Below are 22,978 nucleotides of genomic sequence, written 5' to 3'. Positions count from 1 at the left end.
TAAATGACGCAACACGTCTCAGTAAGTTGGTTTCTGTATTTTGTTCAATTTTTAGTGTATTTATGAGTTATGACTCCCTAAACGTAAATCGAATTAAAGAATCGAATAAAAGTGCTGTTTGATATAACTGGTTGTATTGGTAGTGTGAGCGGTAGTGGATTAATGGCAGAGAAGATTGTATTGGTAGTGTGAGCGGTAGTGGATTAATGGCAGAGACGGGATTTTGCCATTTCATTGAAAACTTGTATCCGTCGCAAAATTTTCAACAGAGAAGACGTTTTCACTTTCTCTTTATAACCACATTATACACTAACTTTTTTAGTGTTAGTGTATAATGTAGGAATTCTTAAAGTCAATGTGTACTCAGTAATCGCTGTAAAGAAAGTCATCGAATATTCAGCAAATGTCAAAGTATTGTGACACGTGAGGATTGCGGGTCCTAGAGATGTTGGAATTGATGACTATCAACCTGTAAGTACATCTGGATATGATGCTGCAAGTTTCTGAAAACGTTGTTAAGGGTTTTTCGGGTAAGTTGATGTATTGAGACGAAAATTGCATATTGCAACGTATCGAACGTGTATGGATTAAATTCATTAACATGTCCCTTGGTAAAAGTTTTGTAGTGTGAGATCAGGGGACTATGCAAACTAAGTGCCGTAGGAGACAATGCGATTCCCAGAAACATTCTTAAGTAATGCCAGAGCTGTATGCGCTGTTGTGCCGTCATATTCCAATCAAGCACCTGTAATTTCAGCCTCAGTGAGATGCCCAATGAACGATTATAATATGTCGCGGCAGTAGCGTTTCATACTTAAAGTGTCATGAAAAAAATCCATCCTATAATTTTCGGATGGGTCATGGCGCACTACAATCAAACCTTTTAATTATGAAAAGGTTGTTTGTACAGTACATGCGGATTATGTGTATTCCACAACCTTGTGTCCTGGCTGTGCATATAACCAGAGATGAAACCATATCTTATCAGAAGAAAATCTCATCTATAATATCCTTACTTTCTGTGAGAAGAAAGTTTCGAAAAAAAACTTGTTATATTGCTTGCATGATTCATAGTTTCCTTCCCGCACTCGTAAATAACGAACCTCTTGTATACATACATGCGCAGTTGATTTCATAGAATCCTTTGCAATATAGAAAAAATAAAAATGAAATGAAATTTCTGGTTTTACGTCCAACGATTATGCCCTTCAGGCTAAAGGAGACTGGTGTTGATGAGTAAGTGAGAGATCGTGAAATAATTGGTGGAATGAGAATGTGACAGGAGAACCCCGAGAAAATCTACGGGTGTGATGTTGTTCACCACAAAATTACGAGCCGGGGATCGAACTAGAAACGCCTCATACCAGAAGTGAGCGCTATATAACTGAGCCAACGTCCCCCTCTACTGTGCAAAAAGATTTTAACGAGCCGGTCTGTTGTGACAAACGTTTGACAGATTTGGAGGAACTCACTACAAATTTCCCATGGGTGCTGCACACTTTCTTCTGATGCTGATTGCCTCCCACTGTACTTTGTACCTAAATACTCCCCGTTTCTCAAAACTTGGTAAGAAAGCTATGTATATACGTACAGTATTGCCGTGTGGCACTAGATGTTCAGTTGAAGGTGAACACTGCGTGAACGAAGTGTGTTTCTCACGTGGTCTGTGTAATTACCACTAGAAATATAGACCTTGCAAGTGTTCGATCAGAAATACTCTCTACTATTGTCAGAATCCTAATGATGATGTAGGAATTGGGATTCATCCGTATTACTCTAGTGCTATTGTGCTGATTGAAATGATTGGAAAGTTATGTTAGACAACTGTTACAGTCTGGAGGTTCTATCGCGGAGTCTCACTTATCGCGAACTTCTGGATCACATTGTATTGCAATTCATCATGAAAATTTCCCTTATGTTGACTTAGGATTTGCATAAATATATACAGTATATCCTTTAATACGGATATATTATCTTGATGATGGTTTTATGACTACCTTTTCTTTTTGATGCTCTTCATTCTTCAGGGATTTACACTGTTACTGTTAATTTATTACCTTCATAAGGTTTGTGTGATACAAATTCTACATACGAATTTCTCGGGCGCTAAAATTATTAAGATGTTGAATTTTCTTATAAATTCCTTCAACAACCTCCTTCACTGGTTTCCAATATTTCTGAAGCTTTTACTTAAACTTACTTCACAATGTTCGACTTATCGTACTCCGTTCCTTCACTATGACATTTCGTTGAGTAACTCATTCTATCGACTTAGTGTTAACTTGCTTTGCCAATTTGCTAATCTGGTTTTGCATATGTTAATCAAATTTTCTTCAAATTTTGCATTCATTTATTAGTTTGCTGAAACAAATTTTGTATTATTATTATTATTATTATTATTATTATTATTATTATTATTATTAAGGTGATAGCAAACTTGCCAACATTAATGTTACTGAATTATAATTATGCAATACGTTGACGTATTTGGTTTGGTTGGTTTCAGTTTAATGTTCTTTTCAGTACCGAAGGTATATGAAAAACGGATTGACAATTTAACGTGGGATCCAAACGATATGAGCTCCCATCAGAAATCTCTCGCACTTAGTCTGTGGACGTTACTTATATAAAAGTGAAAGAGCTCTCTGGTCCGAACCCTCATTGGAATCGAACCCATGTCTCCTTCCCCACAAAAATAGGAACATTGATCACTGTAAGCTTTATAAACAAAGGCAAAAACACAAATGCAAGTGAGTTCTTTAGGGCTATATTGTTAGCGTACACAGGAGACCCGGGTTCGATTCCTGGTGGTAGCTTATGCGGCTATATCAAAATTCAGCCTGGTATGTTAGCTGTTGTTAGTAATGCAATCAACTTATTATTCTCAATGTGTTTTTTGTTTCTGTAAATTTTTCCCATATATTGAAATAGACTTTATTTGTGGTTCTTTCACGAAAAGCTAGGGTTACTATTTCTGATTATGTTGACAATTAAAGCAAAACACAGTTGCTTGCATCAAACTCTTTCGGCTCAATTCTTCACACTTCCAGAATGCGTACCTAGTATTGTTTTCAGTGTTTAGGAAAAATATGAAGAAACTCGTACAATTTACGAACAGTTTTAACTTACACTAATACTATATTTAAATTGCATAAGAAGTCGTCCATTCAAGTCAAAAGATTACTTTAACTGATTAGTTTTTATACATTCACATTGCACTGATAACATCTATATGTTTCACAGGTTTGCCATCATTAAGTAACTCATATTTAAGTTCGCATTCGCTTCAAATTTAAAGTGTCCGGAATGTAAAATGCAAAATTTGGTAGCACAAATCGTAGTATGGGCTAATTTTATGACGAAAACCTGCTAGTCACACTTCATAACTATGTTGCGTTCCCACCGTTTGTGTACACTGTGCATGGAGTGTCTGCTTTAAAATTGTGCACTCTACCGTTATAGTTTTTCGTATGTAATATCATGGTTAAACGGTTGCAATGCCGGGACGTTGTTTCAAGTCTTACAGAAAAATGTGTACAATTTCCTAACGATTGCTTTTTTTCTATGTCGCGTATTAAACTTACTTTTAGGTTTTTCCCGTTTGATTTAAATTATGATAACATTTTTGTAAACAAGCACGCATTATAATGTACACGCAAAAAGGAAGACAAAAATCATAAAAAATACGAAAAAATTACGCAAAATGCGAATCGAGACACAGTGACATACTAGCAGTAAATATTAACCTCTACCGCTACGCGGCATGCATAACCATAACGTCACACACAATGATGTAATAACTAGCAGTATGTCCAGTTATGAGCTTTAAAAGGAAAAAGGAAAGGAGAAAAATGAAAGGATGAATCCGTAATAACGGTTTCTTAACACCATCATCATCCTTTTTTTTTTCTTTCTTTTTCCTCCTTACTGCTTGAGTGTTCCAGATAGTAAAACTTCTGAGTCATTATAGACACGAAGATTTTTTTCACTATACGCCTCTGAGCACGTGAAGTCTAACCCAAGAAACATTGGGTGAAAAAATTCTTATGGTTATTATTGTATGAGATTTTTTCTCAAGGTCGTTGGATATTCTTGCAACGGAAACCCGCCGTCATAAGGCCTACTTTAAAGGTGCGGACCTGGTAACACTGACCTTGTAACAAGCTTCCTTTCACCTTCATTTGTTACGTTTTCTTCTTTTTATCTTCTCTAGCAAATAAAATCGTTTATTCTTCTCTTGCGCTTCCTTTATTCTTCTTCTTTGTCTTCTTTTTGCAGTATTACGTATTCCTGTTTCCATTAAGGAAGGAGAGAATACATAAATAAGTAAATGTATAATCATGAATATCATGTAGTTTGATCACGTTACTGCTAGCGTAACTGAGGTGCAGTACATAATTAACGATCATTTTTGTTATTATTTAGAGACGCCATGTAATATAGAAAAATGAATCAAACAGGAAACTTTTTAAATTCAGCCACGACGTCATGTTAAAAAGAAGGCGGAACTGGTGAAGAAATGTCAAAACTGTTGGAGGTTACTCTGGTGACATACACAGGATGTTTAAATAGAGGGTGGAACAAGGAAAATGTCAAGAAAGCAAAAAGAAGTATGAAAATTACATAAGTACTTTCTTTCTCAGCTTTGTTGTTTTCTTTCTTGTAGGAGGAATGCACTCATATCTGATTAGATTAAAATCTTTTATATTATTATTATTAATGTAAGGGCGGTGGACTTAATATTACATTTCCTGAATGTAACTTTAATAATTTAAAGTAATTACTTAAGAAATTAACAAAAGAAATGGCCTAACAGCTGGAATCTAATGATTAGAGCTAGGAATGTTATTTGCTGCGCCTTATTCATTTATTGTACTAAAATATCCAAATTAGCTTGTCTTGCAAACAAAACATTAAATGAACACTCCTTACTGCATTTTGGTAGCATTTTTTTGCTCCCTATTTTTCAATGCAACGGTGTTTTTGTGCCATTCCTCAATTTCGTCACTATTTTTTTTAATAGGGGTGGAAATTCATGACCTAATATATATAAGATGTATAAAATGCCCTAAAAAATGAAAAAAAAACTTTAAAAAATGTAACAAAGACGATTAAATTTGTAATAACTTTAAAACAAATATATCAAATGATGAGCATCGTATCCGCGATACCAGAAAAAGAAATGTATGGTTCCTTCAGTTGAAATATGTAAATTTCATTTTAAATTAACTTAAACAATTTAATGATCAAGAAAAATATAGTAAATTATTCAGCGTGCAATGCATTAATGTCTCGCATCTGCCCTACTATGTAGCATGGTGTATTTCCGTGTCTTGCGCGTCATAGCAAAGATAGAAAAAAAAAAGTATTGCCACGTAAATCGTGAAATTATTGTTTAGAATTAAACAAATTGTATATGAAAGATCGGAAAGTGTAAATCAGGGACACATTCGGATGGGGGGGGGGGAAAAGGGCACTTTCATGACACATTGCCTTTTCCCACCAAAATACAGACCGTCAAAGAAATAACAAATATAAATGTCAGAGATTATTTTTAAAATATTACATACACACAAATTAATTTTGGAAATATTTTACGAAAATGTAAATTTCATTTTTTCCCACTTATTTATATACAGTTCCAGTGCATCACTACTACCTTGACAACATAGGAATAAAAACTAATGCACTAATTCAGATTCTTTCTATTTTACTTGTAAATTGCCATCCTATGAGAAAATATGTTTTTCTCGGAGCAAAGTCTGAAGCATATTATCAAAATTTTCAAAAAGCAAAAATTAAAAAAAAAACGAAAAATTGCAGAAACTTACCAAAAATCATGAAAAACTCACTGAAATTTAGGGAAAATGATAAAAAGAAACTAACATAAAATCCTACTTAAGAAACGAAAATTGACAAAATATGCACTTTAAAATTGCCATTTTTTGTTTCAAAATGAAGTATATGTGTATTTAATGGACATTGTGTCCTCGATATCAGAAAAAAGATGGCATTTCATTAACTTAACGCTCCTTAATCATCACATTTTTACACTTTTTAAAACTTTTTGGCTCTTTCGCATTTTATTCCTATAATGATTACCTCTTTTAGGATTTATGGTAACAAAAGTTACCATAACGTAGTGTTGTATTAAACACTTATGAAGCTCATATAACACGTATTGAACCCGGCTTTTTCTTAGTGATCAAGTCAAGCATGGATCAAAGAACATCCCAGATGCATTTTGGAGCCGGATGGTCAACTTGGCGGCGCCAAGTGGAGACAGAAAGGCAAAACTCAAAACATTTTCACGCCCTTGGTTTTCAATATCACATTGAAATTTTGGATACGTTTTGGGTGCACCTTTGAGTATTTCTAACTTTTTGAGATCTCTACATGAACCAGGGTCCGGGCCCGAGGACCACAAATGTTTCGAGGGGGTGATTTTTTCAGAAAAATTTCCAGTTTTCCCAAAATTTCCCGGTTAAGGTGTGTGATACGGACATGCAAATGATACCGTATATTTTTGACCTTCAGCCAAATTTAAAAAAAAATCTTCCGTCCTTATTTTTCAAGATACCAGATTGAAATTTTGTACATGCATTGTGTATACCTCTATGTATTTCTCATGTTCTTTTGAGATGTCTACGTCAACCCCGGCCCGGGCCAGGGCAGCTCAAATTTAAAAAAAAAAAAAAAATTTCGAACATCTTTTCCGGATTTTCCTTCATTTCCCATTTCTGATGCATGATATGAGTATGCGAGTGGTATCCCTTGGAAGGTTGCTTAATTCTGACAAGAATGAGGTATGAACCAGTATCCTACGATAAGTATTCATGTTGTAGGAAAGTTCTTTATATATATATATATGTCTATCAATGGATCACCTTCAGATTTTCAAAAAATGTTCCTTCCCTTTGTTTTTAGATACAAGATTGAAATTTTGCACACGCATTGTGTACATAACCACGTATTTTGCAAGTGATTTTCAGATCCTTACGTGAACCCTCATTAAAAATAAATGAACACATATCCCTAGTTTATAACAATGCCGCTAAGCTGCGACCTTTAATAAAAACTAAAAATAAAGTACGATGCTCTCAAACTTCCAAACAAAATAAGATAACTTTTTTTTGTTGTTGCAAAAATTACAATTTCATGAAGTGAAAAAGAAAAGGAACAGGTCACTGCACCATACTTTCTTTATTACTTCCAATTTTTAGATTTAAATTGTGGATTGTACTTATAGAACTGAGTTCTTTTTTAATAACTCCGGAGACCACAGTGACTCAGTGGTAGAGCGTTCATCTCTAGTGCATGGGATCCCTGGTTCGATTCCAGCTCGCGCCTAGTGAACTTTCTGGTGGACAAACACCCTATGGGTGGGTTTTTTCGGCGTTCTTCCGTTTCCTCCCACTTTATTCATTCCATCTTTCCATTTATTTTTCATCATCACTGTCTCCTTTAACCTAGCTAACATAACTGTGGGACTTAAAACTGAGATTCCATTTCATTTTTTAAAATGAATGATTTTGTCAAATTTTCTTAAATACATACCGGGTAGCTACATCATTTTTAATAAATCCAATTCATGTATGTAAGAAAGTTAAAGCAGGTTAGTTTGCTGGTAGGGAAGATTTTGGTTCTGTTGATTTTATCGAACTTATTATCTATATTGATTGCATCCACATTTCATAATAAAATGTTTGCTTATGAAATGTGGATGCAATCAATATAGATAATAAGTTCGATAAAATCAACAGAACCAAAATCTTCCCTACCAGCAAACTAACCTGCTTTAACTTTCTTACATACATGAATTGGATTTATTAAAAATGATGTAGCTACCCGGTATGTATTTAAGAAAATTTGACAAAATCATTCATTTTAAAAAATGAAATGGAATCTCAGTTTTAAGTCCCACAGTTATGTTAGCTAGGTTAAAGGAGACAGTGATGATGAAAAATAAATGGAAAGATGGAATGAATAAAGTGGGAGGAAACGGAAGAACGCCGAAAAAACCCACCCATAGGGTGTTTGTCCACCAGAAAGTTCACTAGGCGCGAGCTGGAATCGAACCAGGGATCCCATGCACTAGAGATGAACGCTCTACCACTGAGTCACTGTGGTCTCCGGAGTTATTAAAAAAGAACTCAGTTCTATAAGTATATGTCCTACAATCTTTTGTGGAGAGCTCCTCCATGGCTAAGCGGTTAGCGTACGCGCCTTTGGCGTGGGAGACCCGGGTTCGATTCCCGGCGGGAGCTCATGTGGTTCGGATTCCACGTTAATCAGTAGGTCCACGTCTCATATAGCCTCGCTGCTGAACGGGACGTTAAACTCAAAATCAACTCAACTCAATCTTTTGTGGAATTTTCAAAGAAAAATAAACTATGCTATATTATTAAATGAAATATTTAATTATGATATGCGAATACAACCTCTAGAGCATTTTATGGAAATCGACCGTCAAAACTACCCTTTTGGATTTGTTTCTCAAGAGAAGTTACTTATGTCATGTTGTACATAATGTATATAGAAGTTATTATTGAAATATTGTTTATGAAATATGAACATAATCGCCCGCTTCAAACTTGGGAAAATTTGTTTCAGTTTCTGTAAATCCGTTTCACATGTTTGTGGTTCAAATAATTAAATACATTACTCGAAAATCTGAAGATATATAATTTCAAGATAGTTCTTGGCAAAAATTAAACAATTTACGTTCACACTGAATACAAGAAATATTGGATACACAAGAAAAACAATGTGATTTCGATTCTTCAACTGCCTTAATCCAAGAAAATTGTACTAATCATCCGAAAGGAATTGATATGTCTGTTATAGAGAACTTAACCGTTTCAGCGAGACATGTGATTTCTAGGATTTACAACTAATTAGTGTACATCTCTAATGTAATAAGTAGGCATAACATTCTGGATATTACTGTACCAAAATATTTTTTCTGGTAATTATTGTAAATTTTTCTTTGTTTTTCAGACGAAATCTCAACGAAGAACAACGCATCAAACAAGAAGGTGGTATGTTACTACACTAATTGGTCCGTCTATAGACCAGGAACAGCGAAATTCTCGCCGCAGAATATAAATCCATATCTTTGTACGCATCTTATCTATGCCTTCGGAGGGCTCACGAGAGAAAATGGCCTCAGGCCGTACGACAAATACCAAGACATTGAACAAGGTAAAAATAAGTTAAATACACTTTAGCTGTAGTCAGTGTTTATTAATGCTAACCCTACAAGAGTCTGTTTCATGCTGAATTTCGTATTCCAATCCTTTGAGTTAGAGTGTGTGCAATTTGGTTGGTTTCTTTTAAGAGTTTAATCTCTCATTTCAGCATCAATGCTAAATATGACAATCCTTAAGTAGTGTTGCCTATGAAATGAAACGAAACGAAACGAGAAATAAGATTTTCTCGTCTCGTCTTCTAAATTTTCCTAGAAGTCTCGTCTCGATTTTTAAGAATTCTTTCTTATCTCGTAATGATTTTCGAAAAGCTTTTCTTGCCTCGTTTTGTAAATTTATGCACTGCTTTTTTTTTTTAATTTTATCTAGAAGTCAAAATCATTCAGCGTCACGCTGAGAAAAAATGTATGTGGCATACGTAAAATCGTATGTTTGTAAATCCTGTACTTTTGGACTTAACGTTCAGCAAACGTATAACTGAAAACACATGTTTTATAGTACTTTCTATATAAGTGTTCTATCTGTACGTACTTTCCCATATGAAACAATATAGGCGGCCAGGATCTCACATACAAATAGACGTTTATAACATATAGCTGACGAAGGTAACATGTATGTAATATAAAGAAGACTGTTAGATATCAGACATCCTGCAACGGCATGATGTAATATCTAAGGACAGTGTCTATGTAGCATGCAGATAACGTATGTTCCGTACTGATTTCTGTAGTAAGCAAGAGAATTCCGTATATTTGTACAATATAACGCTGTCCGGAGAACGGATTTTTCTCAGCGTAGAGAGTCCATGAAGAGTGTGATATAACTACATTAAAAATATATTTATTATTGAAATATATTGTGTAATGACTTCGGTATCTTTAAACATTGATAGGTACTCCTCGTTGTATTCGTATAAACACTTTATCTATTCATAGTTTTCGTCTTTTATTTATTTTTTCTTAAAAAATATCAGTCACAAGGTTAGTAATTTGTATATCGCATGCTATCAATGGGTCTCATCCGATTTTGACCAAAATTAGGATGGTGATAGAACTTCACGAGCTTATTATATATGTGAAATATTACGATATGCAGGCCTTTGTTCCTAAGTTATTAGTCATCAAATTTGAGATTGGACTTAGTGAAACGATACTTTAAATGGCATATTATCGACAATACTCATCCGATCTCCACTAAACTTAGTATGATGATGGACCTTAACGAGCTCAGTAGGTATATATGGTATTCAGATCTTTGGTTGTCGAATTATTAACCACGAACTTTGGGTTTGAACTCAGTGAAATCAACAAATTTCATTAGAATACAATCAACGGAGTCATCCGATTTCGACCAAATTTTGTATAGTGGTACATCTTTAGGAAATCAGTAAACACATGAAATATATAATGTGCAGATTTTTGATTCTCAAGTTATTAATAATCAAAATTGAGTGTGGAGTCAGTGAAATCAAGGAATTTCACTGAAACGCAATAGCTGGACCAAATTTGGTATGTTGGTATATCTTTAGGAAATCAGTAAACGTATGAAATATTAAGTTGTGCAGATCTTTAGTTCCCTAGTTATTGACTATCAAATTGTGGACTTGGACTTGACATATCTTTTAAAGAAAGAAGTGTAGTATTTAGAATCAATATTCACTAAAAATGAATGAAAATTTTTCCTCTATATGGAAATTTACTAGTTATGCTATGGATCGTGTAACACTAGAACAATTTTTAAGATCTAAGATTAGGTCAACTAGTGCTGCCTAGGAGACTTGAGAAATTTCTAGTAACATCTCGATCCGTATCTCGAAAACTGGACAATAATTGTCATATTTCTCGTCTCATCTCGAATTAAAAGAATGTTCTTTTATTCTCATTTTCGAGACGAGACAAGAAATTTCTATTCTCGTAAGCAACACTATTCTCAAGAGTATTTAGTACATACACTATCAACATTTTCAACCTATTGGTTTATAGGAGGAAGCATTCTTCCGTTTTCATTGGAATGAACGGAAGTTTTAATAGTTTAGTATCAGGTAATCTAAAAAAAATTGAGCCTTTTGTTTTCGTTCTGGAAATTTCGATATCAAAGATGCTCCTTGCAGGGGAATGGACAATTACAGCAGAAGTGGATGATATTCTGGCAAAAGTCGAGGAGACTGGCTTGTAAGCAGTTATTACATTGCCAATCACCTAAATATCCATCATTAAACAGTGTTAAACCATCCATTTAGAGGAAGCTGACTGCAAAAAAGAAGCTTGACGTTTGAGTGTCACATAATCTGACTCATAAACATTTACTCGATCGAATTTCTATCTACGAATCTATAACGGAACTTAATGAACTGGAGTCATTTCTGAAGCGGTTGATCACAAGTGTTGAAAAGTGGTATCCTACGACAACAATATGCGAGAAAGATCGGGTTGAAGCGTGAAGGAGCTTCATAGTTTGTGTCAAAATTCACATTGACGTTCAGGAAGGTTATGCTGCGCGTTTGGTGGAATTGGAAAGCTATCGTGCATCAGGAGCTGCTGCAGTTAGGTAGAACTCGAATCTACTCTTGACAACTAGTTCGAGTGCAGCCAGGGGTTCAACAGAAAGGGTGTCGAATACCATATTGACAACTTCAGACCGCATACTCTTTAACGACCCGCCAGAAATTGTGAGAACTTGGCTGGAAGTTTTAATGTATCAACCGCATAGTCCGGACGTGGTACCGTTTGACTATCAACTATTTCGGTTTCTACTGTATGAAATCAATTGAATTAAGTTGCTGTCAAAATCAAACGTGTCTAAATCTTTTGATCAGAAACAACGGAAGTCTTATAGCGATGGGATTATGGTGTTGGCAGAAAAATGGCAGAAGGTCATCGAAAATGGTGCATATGAAGTTTCATAATGTTATTTTCAAATCATAATTTTGACCTTCAAAAGCTCAATACTTTTTAAACAACCCGAAATGTTTTTTTACTTTGTGAAAATTAAATGTTATGATTAAAATATACTATGAAATCCTAATAATAAAATGGAAACATCTCAGTCTGTCATGTCTATGCGTCACATTACTGGTAATTCCTAGTAGTAAATAATCACGCTAATAGAGATCTCTATCTCCATTACTATTTACTCGATTATTTAAATAAACACAATATTGTGTATAGCGAAGTACTTGAACAATTGCATAAATATGATTGGTGAGCAAACCAAAATAAATAAATATAAATAAACAATTAGATCTTTTAATTAAGCATGAATTTAACTTCTAGCTTACAGAGGGACGAATGCTCAAGAGAAGAGGAGGGAAGATATAGTGCAAAGTCATTTTTACCCAAGCAAAGGACATTTAATTATACTTGAAACTGAAATCAATAAAAGCAAACCATTACAATTCCTGTTCATTTCAAAGAAAAAAAAAAAAAGCTTACTATCACGTACAAATAAGTTAACCAACACCTTTAATCACGTATTTCTGTCTTCTTTCCTCTTACGTCTCGGTCTATCAAACTACAAACGCGTGTGAATAACGTATGTTGGTTGTCTTCGTGATACCATGTTTTGAAGGTACAGCCTTCGGACTTGAAAACTGTCTTAGAAATGGATGGGTGAAATTATGCAATGCATGTTAACCTCCAAATTAATTATTTTAAAGTGCGGATTTTACATAAGTGTTGATAGATAAGTCGAGATAAGATAATGCATGTAAATGAACTTTACCTTAAAAAAAGAAAGAAAGAAAGAAAGAAAGAAAAGAAAAGAAAGAAAGAAAGAAAGAAAGAAAGAAAATAAAAGAAAGAAAATTTTAAAAGGAGTTGCTAATGTAAAAGATTACCATTCCATGATATAAATACTAGGCCTACAGTTTTCAATTTCTCTTTTTAGACCATTACTACTAAATTCAGAAAATGATTCTATTTGACAAGACACAAAATAAACCAGATCTATATTATTCAATTTATAGAACTGGTCATGCATTCAAGATCAGTACATCCATCATGATAATAGTCTCCCTATTAGAAAATGAAATAAAATTTCTAGTTTCACGATCATAAGTGTATCAAGAAATTTTCATATGGATGTGTACAAAGACAATGAAAACAAAATTTCTTTCCTTCCTTTTACTTTTGAAGGCAAGTGACATGTGAACTGGGTAATGCAATTTCTTCCTTTTACTTTCAAGATAAGTGACACTTGATCTGGGTTGCGCGATTTGTTTCTTTTACTTTTGAAGGTAACTGATACGTTTATCTGGGTTGTATGATGTCTCCCTTTTACGTTTAAAGACAACTGATCTGTATGTAGTTACCTCGAAAAATCACTGTTAAAAGTATCGAGTTATGGTAAGTTAATAAACCAAATGTATCATTTTAATTCCATCAAACTTAGGGTTTAACAAAGACAAAGTGATGAAACTTATTTACGATTTAGAATTATGTCGAGTTGTTTCATGTGGGTATTTTCATATGTCATTTCAAATAATTTGAGTGAATATTAGATTCAAATGTTGAACTAAAGAAAATGTGTCACGTGCTGATTAATACGTTTATAGCCATAGATGGCCTTAATAGTTTAATATTTTTTGTTCTGTATGTCACGAAGGCTTTGGTCATTTAACTAATGTTTGTTCTGTATTATCGACTATCTTAGCCATTTGATAGAAATTCCATTATTTGACCGATGAATTTCTAAAATTATTATTGTAATAAATTTTAGAAAAAAAAAAGATTTCCAAAACTAAATGAATTGAAATATTAACGTAATGGCCTAAAATTATAGATCTTTTAATTTTTTACAGCTATTTGCCAGCAATAACTGTCTAGGACCTAGCCTAATAAACACATTTATTTCATCTGTTGTGTTAAATTATAGATAAAAAGCACTGACCAGGCAATAATGTTTCCTTTTAATTTCATTACGTGGTAGTAAATATGTTAAGTCAAAACTGCGATAATTGAACGATGTGAATAGAACTGTAAAAGTTCTTTACATCACAGCAGATTACCTAGGTAGAGTGACAAACATTAACACACACACCATCGTGAGACTATAAACCAAAATCAGTCCACAATAACCACATTCCATTGCCAAGGAAAGTGAATGACACATCGAGGTTCAAGTTGATGTCTGTTGCAAATAAGAAGTGGGAAAAGAATGGTCATACGATAATAAATTAACCTTATTTGAATGCTTGTAGACTCATATAATAGATTCAGAACTTATACTGTATAGTATATCCTCACCGACACATGTAAAAGAATAACACAGTAATAGATCCTAATTATATTTTTTGATTGTAATAATTCTTTTGAACATTGTCATTGTTAATTGGAATTCGATGCGACCACAATTGATTGGAAAGCATGGTTGTTCTGCTTGACATCATAACAGTTTTGTTGTTACCAACAGGTGACTTGTGACGAAATTAGAAGCTCTTATTCAAACCTTCCATCCTCACTAATCTCTTTGTTTTGACCTAAGAATTGCTTTAGTCTATGCTTATCTCTTCAATATTGTCCGTAAATTGCAATATTTTTCTACTCTCTTTTTCCTTCTACTATTCCTTTAATCATGTCAAAAATAACTTTAAAAAATGCCTTGAATAGTTTCTTTACCTCTTTCTAACTATCTACACTATTTCACTGACCTACCTGATTTTCGTAAATGTTTCCGCTTTAATTTTACATCCCACTTAACTTTTTTGCTCCATTCTTCTTATCACTCACATTTCGAACACTTTCTTCCGTTTTTCATTGACCTTTCGTAATGTTGACGTTTTTTCCCTGTATAGTTCAATGCTCCCATACGAAGCATTTTATGACTCTTTTTTCAAAACCATTTTTCATTATTTATTTATCTATTGAACTATGTGAGCGTATAGCCCCCCCTCACTCACATTCCATTTTAAATTTCCCAGTTACTGTTGGCTGAATTGGAATGAGGCTCCATGTACTGTTCGTCGACGCAAACTGTGTTCTAGTTTTATCCTTTTCCATGAGTTAAAAGCCCTGTGAGTAGTGATTTGCGTTTCCTGTTCACCGAACAAAAGAGGTGCAGTGTGGTCAAAATGATGCAAAACATAGTTCGTCGAATTCAAACATCATCGAGACTCACTTTTATTGTTTTTAACATTTCAATTATTTCGCCTTAATGGTGAACTCATTTAGCACCTTTCGATATGTATATTTCTTATAAAAAAAACATTTACTATTGATATTTTTAAAATATTTCTTTGTTATGAGTAGCGCAAGCTTACTGACGCTCAGTAAGAAGGCGGGTGTACTCGAAAATGGCTGCTGGCTGAATTGTTCTGCATACGTCGTGTTCGCTAAGAATCTAAGGTTTCTTCCATCATCTACTAAAGGACTGTAAATCCAGTTAGATATCAGACAAAGTAACGTCAAAGTAAGTAGGTAAACGTAATATTTGTGCAAAACCAAAAAATCTATGAAAACAGCACTTGACATTCACGACGCCAAAAGCCAATGATTTGTGAACATGGAACCCTAAGGAATAAATAGCAAAATATATATGCAGTTGAGAAAGAAGAACTAAAACGGAGCCTAAATTATGATCATTGATCAGACTACAAACATCTACGAGAAATTTTACCAATGGGAATAACTACGTGACCCCCCCCCCCCCCAAAACCATCAATTTCCAGTGCAACGAAATTTAGTGTGAATAGGTAGCGTGTGTAAGTGTTTGTGCATCGTATAATTTAAAAGTTTTAGCCGGCATTCACAGTCCATTATTTTCTTTAAGGAAGAAAGAAATCAATAATTCGCTATTATTTCTTCGTAATATTTGCGCATGAAAATCGTTATGGGCTTATGATGTGCTAGTGTACGTTGAGTAAATTTTATAATAATATGTAATAATATTGTATACGTAAGTATTACGCATAACTTGTGTTAATTGAATAAAAGTTACATATTGTACATGTTTGGTTTGCAATCACCTTTACTGTGTGCTCCACGCAAATCACTACTGAAATGGTGGATTTTCCATCTAACTACTTGTGATTATTTTGTTGATGTCAGCAGGCGTGGTGAGGACGGTGGGCGCCCGAAGTCGCAACCTCAATTGAGTGTCGCATTGGTTCGAGATCCTGCTTGGAGGTTTGCGCATGTTTTATTTTAGTGTTGTCAGCTGTCTGGCGAATGTCCTCTTTCCATCAACTGCTAAAATCCACCGCAGGTAAGGCGTATCGAACAAGACTCGAACTCAGAAGGGTATATGAATTAGCTTATCCCGAATGGGACCAGGTAAGGAACAGACCCTGCAGGTCATAAGAATGGCGCCCGAATAGGGACAGAACTCCTTCACCGTACATGCAAAAGGTAGTGATTCATGTGTTGAAACGTAAAGGTGTAAGTTTCTGACTCGTATTTAAAATTTTTTGTAAAAAAAAAAATGGATGAAAGTAATGTCAAGTTATTGCCAGAGGCAATTAATGCAAATAAAACTGAAATGCAAAATTTACGTGAATCTTTAGAAAACAAAATTGAAAGGGTTAGCGAGCAAACTAATAACGTACGTGAGGCTTTAGAAAGTAGAATAATTGAGATTAATGAATTTTTAGAAAACAAAATAGTGGAAGTTAATGAAATAACTGTAAAGCACGTTAACGATAAATTCCAGGCACAAGTAGAAGTTGTAAAGAAAGAAATCTGGGGTAAAAATGAAGAAAAGGGGTTGCATGCACTTGAAAAAATTAAATCAATTGAAGCTCCAAGTGAAAAGGCTAGTTGCGCAGATGTAGAACAAGGGTGCCAAAAGGTTGTAAATGAGTTAGTTGTTGTTGGCGCTTGCAATGGTAAAGAAACAAGTAGTCAGTCAGTATCATACAAATGTAAAGGTTTAGTTAGTCAAACTGTTACGTCAAGTAGGCCTAATGTTCGTTCGAAGTTTAAACAGAAAGTAGATGTGTTGAACATAAAATATTTGTCATGTTACGGAGGAAAATGCATTGATAGGTTTTGTGCGTGTAACTGTACTAATGTAGTAATATTAATGAATGGAGGCAAGAGAATGCGCTCTTTACTCATTAGTCATATGTTGAATTTAATGGAGCTAGGATGCGTCCAAAGCACGTCACAAACGGATAGATTAGCATGTATTCCAAGTAATGACATATGTTCGTACTTCGTGAACATAGTTAGGGTTCAGATTGACAAGAAGGAAAACAGTGGTAACAGTTCTTACTTGGTTGTGATAAATGTGTATGTTGCAAATTTGAAGCGCATAAGGTTTTATTGTTTTCTATGCACCCAAATATGTGTAATGAATGATGAAATCAGTTCAGGCACTAGTAGCATCAATGAGAATAATGTTAGTGGAATAGCATGGCGCAAACAAGTTGAAAGTTGTCAAAATAATTTTAGTAAGTTGCAGTACATTTTGAGTAAATCCGTCAGCAAGTATAAATATTGGTCACAGCGTAGTAAGCACACGTCCGATAAAAAACGAAAGTTGTGTAAATTGAAACGAAAAATAAAAGGCATGCACAAAATATTGCAATCTTTTGAAAGAATGTCAAAATTTGTCCGTAGGAATTTTAAGAAAACCCAATGTAAGCACAAAGGCAATTATATGGTGGTAAGCAGTAATGAAAAAAGCAATGTAGTCACTCCAAAGAAAGCGCAATCAGAAAATGTAAGTGAAAAGCGAAATGAAAAGTCGAAACCTTATAAATCTTGTAAGTTGTTCAAAAAGTCGAAAGTCAATGCGAAAGGAAAACATTTGCAGAAGTTAGTCGTTAAAAATCATGATGGTGTCCGTGAAAAATGTAGAAATCAGGTGAAAAAACCGTGTTGTAGCCAAGCGTCGAGAATTCAAAACAAACGCGAGAAAAGGGCAAAAGTTAGGTTAGTCAGACGAACTTGTGCTAGGTGGTCCAAGCATTCAGTAATAGCACATATGCGTAATTACACAGGGAAAATGAAAAACCGGGTTGATCATAAAAGCAAATTCGATGCTTCATACATAATTAGGCAGAAAATTTCACGCAACAAAATTTTGAACGAAAATAAATGCAGTAAACATAATTACGAAATACGTGAAAATTGCAAGTTAGTGAAGCAATGTGGTAAGTCGAAAGTTAAAATTTCTGCCAATGTACAATTTGTTGTTGCTAATGACAGTGAAAAAACATACGCGTATGGAAAACTAGTGTTTATTAAAGTAAATATACCTCGCAGAAATCACTCAGGCAATTACGAAGACGTGTTTATTAAACGGTTTGGAATAAAATTCAAAATCCTTGTTGTACTTGAAAAACCAAGAGTAGGAATTGGATAAGAATATGCTTGCGAGAACTGGATTGTGTACATTTTGAAAGTCGACCTTAGCGATGTTTAAGATTCTTGAATATTACAAAAAAAAAAAAAAAAAAAAAAAGAATGATGAATGTAAAATTAAATATTTCCTTTTTGAACAGAATAAAAATTAGAAATTGAGAAGATTGGTAAATTGCTAGATACTTTAATTGGTAAGTCAATTAGTTTGCATTCTGCAAATAGAATTTCAAGCGAATTTTAAAAAATTCAGATTTAGAAAGTAGTGTTGAAACTGTTCTTTGCAATGCATTAACTACCACACCAGTATGTTTGTCTTAAAGTGTTTAATCAAGAAGTAACAACCAACGAATACATAAAATTTTAGAGAAATTGCTAGATGTTGACAAGTATTTGAATTTTCTGTACTGTAAAAATCTGTGTTCATCTGATGTGTTGGAACTTGCGTTGGTAAACTTACAAAATCCTTATGTATTATTGAATGAAAGAGTACAAGGAGTGTAAAAAAAAAAAAAAAAAAGAGAAGTCATTTCATATGATATATGGAGGCATCTGTGACCCGCTATGCGACTTCCAGATAGCCGTTGATATTTCTTTTCCAAAGTAATGGAAAAACCAGCAAAAAATATGCCAAGTCGTGGAGATAAGGTCCCCCCTCCCCCTTTATATATTTTGGGTAACATCATATTTATGTAACGCTCGAAGTAAGCTATTTTAGTAAATCCCATGCTTTATTATTTTAAAATTTTAACCTTATATTCTATCATTCGGCCTTATCTCGGGGTGGTAGAACAAATAATTTATTGTGGGTAGGTATCTTCAGAATTTAGCCAGGCAGATCCTGTCGAGTGATCAGAGAGAGTCATAACTGAATTATTACGTAGTAAAAATTTAGCTGTGAATCTTAAAGGCGTCGATAAATTTTATTAAATCTCGACAAAAACGTATATTACTCAATATTGTGTAAAAATAAAGTTCTTAACATGTAGTATGTTTCGAAAATTTATTTACTAATGAGAGAACTCATTACGTATATTCATATCACTGTAATATTGCACTATATTTGAAAATTAATTTGTAAGTTGATATAGTGTTGTTTAAATGCTTGAATGATAAAAATTGCACATTATTAGGAGTTATTTTAAAAATTAGTTATAAGGAATATATTCATAAAAAGGTTATTTTTGCATTTCATGTGTCATTTTTCTCAAAATATTGAAAATTTCATATGTTTAGTACGATAAGAATATTTAGTGTAAGATGTAATAATACGAGTCAGATACTTGTATAAAAAAAAAGAAAAGAAAAAAATGAAAATTTTATGATTTAAGTAATAGTGTAAGAAATATATTGGTTTGATGTTAATAAATAGAATATGAATAGTATATAATATAAAATGAAAATATAATAGATAATCAATATTATTCAACTTATATTGAAATATTGTCTTATGAAAACAAATGTAATTTTATATTTTCGCATACACACACACAAAAAAAGAAAGTCCATTTAAAGTGAATAGCCCATAAAATAAAAAGCCCATCTACGTGTGTGTAAAGTATTAGTGAACCATAATAAATAAATTGTTAGTAAAGAAAAAAAAAGAAGAGGAATAATAGCCGGAAAATAAATTTAAAAAGAGGAAACTCAAGATTCCAGGATTCTGATAATCTTCAAAGAAGATCATCGTCCCTATCGCACACCATCTGTGAGCGTGTAGCCCCCCCCTCACTCCCATTCCATTTTAAATTTCCCAGTTACTGTTGGCTGAATTGGAATGAGGCTCCATGTACTGTTCGTCGACGCAAACTGTGTTCTAGTTTTATCCTTTTCCATGAGTTAAAAGCCCTGTGAGTAGTGATTTGCGTTTCCTGTTCACCGAACAAAAGAGGTGCAGTGTGGTCAAAATGATGCAAAACATAGTTCGTCGAATTCAAACATCATCGAGACTCACTTTTATTGTTTTTAACATTTCAATTATTTCGCCTTAATGGTGAACTCATTTAGCACCTTTCGATATGTATATTTCTTATTAAAAAAACATTTACTATTGATATTTTTAAAATATTTCTTTGTTATGAGTAGCGCAAGCTTACTGACGCTCAGTAAGAAGGCGGGTGTACTCGAAAATGGCTGCTGGCTGAATTGTTCTGCATACGTCGTGTTCGCTAAGAATCTAAGGTTTCTTCCATCATCTACTAAAGGACTGTAAATCCAGTTAGATATCAGACAAAGTAACGTCAAAGTAAGTAGGTAAACGTAATATTTGTGCAAAACCAAAAAATCTATGAAAACAGCACTTGACATTCACGACGCCAAAAGCCAATGATTTGTGAACATGGAACCCTAAGGAATAAATAGCAAAATATATATGCAGTTGAGAAAGAAGAACTAAAACGGAGCCTAAATTATGATCATTGATCAGACTACAAACATCTACGAGAAATTTTACCAATGGGAATAACTACGTGACCCCCCCCCCCCAAAACCATCAATTTCCAGTGCAACGAAATTTAGTGTGAATAGGTAGCGTGTGTAAGTGTTTGTGCATCGTATAATTTAAAAGTTTTAGCCGGCATTCACAGTCCATTATTTTCTTTAAGGAAGAAAGAAATCAATAATTCGCTATTATTTCTTCGTAATATTTGCGCATGAAAATCGTTATGGGCTTATGATGTGCTAGTGTACGTTGAGTAAATTTTATAATAATATGTAATAATATTGTATACGTAAGTATTACGCATAACTTGTGTTAATTGAATAAAAGTTACATATTGTACATGTTTGGTTTGCAATCACCTTTACTGTGTGCTCCACGCAAATCACTACTGAAATGGTGGATTTTCCATCTGACTACTTGTGATTATTTTGTTGATGTCAGCAGGCGTGGTGAGGACGGTGGGCGCCCGAAGTCGCAACCTCAATTGAGTGTCGCAATGGTTCGAGATCCTGCTTGGAGGTTTGCGCATGTTTTATTTTAGTGTTGTCAGCTGTCTGGCGAATGTCCTCTTTCCATCAACTGCTAAAATCCACCGCAGGTAAGGCGTATCGAACAAGACTCGAACTCAGAAGGGTATATGAATTAGCTTATCCCGAATGGGACCAGGTAAGGAACAGACCCTGCAGGTCATAACTATCCATGAAATACCCTTTGCTTCGTTCTGAAGGAGGGCACGGTGACTTTGTGCTAGAACGCTTATTTCTGGTGCGTGGGGTCTGGTTTGATCCGCGGCCAAATAAGTTTGTGGTGGACAATATCATGTCCGTGGTTTTCTCGGGGTACTCGCGTTTCTTTCACATTTTCATTTCACCAATTCTTCCATCTTCATTCACGTGCGTTATTCATCTGTCTCCCTTAGCCTAACAGACATATTCGTGGGACGCTAAACTGAAAAATTTCATTTTGTTCTGAAGACCATTTTTCTTTTTATGTTTATTTTTCTCTCACATTTCACATCTTGACAATAATACTACGTAGATATCTAAAACTAATCATTTGTTTTACTTACATTTAATTTCTATATTTGACACAGTTTCCTTCCATCATCTCTTTTAGATTTCAGTATTCTCCTCAATAGATATTACCTTTACATAAATACTTTGTATTCGTTGCGAAACATTGTGTACTACAGAAAGATTTAGACCTGTATCGACGGTAGCTTGTCCATGCCAAATTGGTCTAAATATTGCCAGACGAAGAGAGTCCAGGAAGACGGAAGCTGCTCTTCCAGTATCAAGTGAGCGGAAAATATAATGATTAGTACGGCTACTTGGTGTTACTTCCAAGAGTGGCCCAGCGTAATCTTACTTCCAGGCGTGGTTCTGAAACACTATGAAGAACGAATAGAACAACTGCCCATTTCAGATTGGGAGTTGAGCATAGGGCTGAAAGCCCTGTTTTAATAAAAAGCATTGGTCCAGAAACAAGAAACACTTCCTTCTGTGGTAAAATATTGAGACAAAATAGTCCCCCAAGTTAGGTCTCCGGGATGGAACTAGCAAAGTAGCTCTAAATACCTTAAATAATAAAATTAAAGAAAGGAATTACGTGGAAACGTAGATATGTGGAAATTGATCTCCTGTACAAAGCAAAAGGTATCAGGAACTAAGAAAAGGAGAAGGAATAAATAATATGCATATCCTAGCAATCCAAGAAGTTAGCTATTTGGGGGAGCAGACATATTTTACTTCGGAGTGGAGTTCTTGTAAAGAACAGTATTCTACCGTCAAGTCGAATTTATAAATGCAATAGAATGACGTACCTGAAACTGAAAGAACTCTGTGTCATAAATGTGTGTGGTATGCACTTCTGAAACAAACTAAATATTACATTAAAATCAGTCCGTACGAAGAAATAAAACGAATGTTGTTTTCTACCAGTTTTCGTAGTTTACAAGAGATACAGTAACATCTTAGATGTTCTCTCGTATAGAAGCACAGAGTCTACAGGTAACTCGGGAATGTTTTATG

At 34.2% G+C, this 22,978-nt stretch overlaps 1 protein-coding gene and 1 long non-coding RNA gene across 2 annotated transcripts in view; one reads left to right on the top strand and one right to left on the bottom strand.

The window, feature by feature from the left end:
• The window catches only part of LOC145680495 (uncharacterized), a 79,992-nt gene extending 64,713 nt beyond the window's left edge, over positions 1 to 15,279 (bottom strand). Inside the window, exon 1 of the long non-coding RNA XR_014130651.1 lies at positions 14,861 to 15,279. This is a non-coding gene — a long non-coding RNA (uncharacterized LOC145680495). The remainder of the gene's footprint in view (positions 1 to 14,860) is intronic.
• Cht6 (Chitinase 6) overlaps positions 1 to 22,978 on the top strand; it is a 334,867-nt gene that overhangs the window by 246,028 nt on the left and 65,861 nt on the right. The window contains 1 exon segment of the mRNA XM_081751078.1: positions 9,001 to 9,204. Coding sequence (XP_081607204.1) covers positions 9,001 to 9,204 — 204 coding nt within the window.

The sequence above is a fragment of the Thermobia domestica genome, chromosome 3, assembly GCF_964235325.1.
Source record: "Thermobia domestica chromosome 3, izTheDome1.hap1.1, whole genome shotgun sequence".
Taxonomy (NCBI): domain Eukaryota; kingdom Metazoa; phylum Arthropoda; class Insecta; order Zygentoma; family Lepismatidae; genus Thermobia; species Thermobia domestica.
This window is presented reverse-complemented; position numbering and strand designations above follow the sequence as displayed.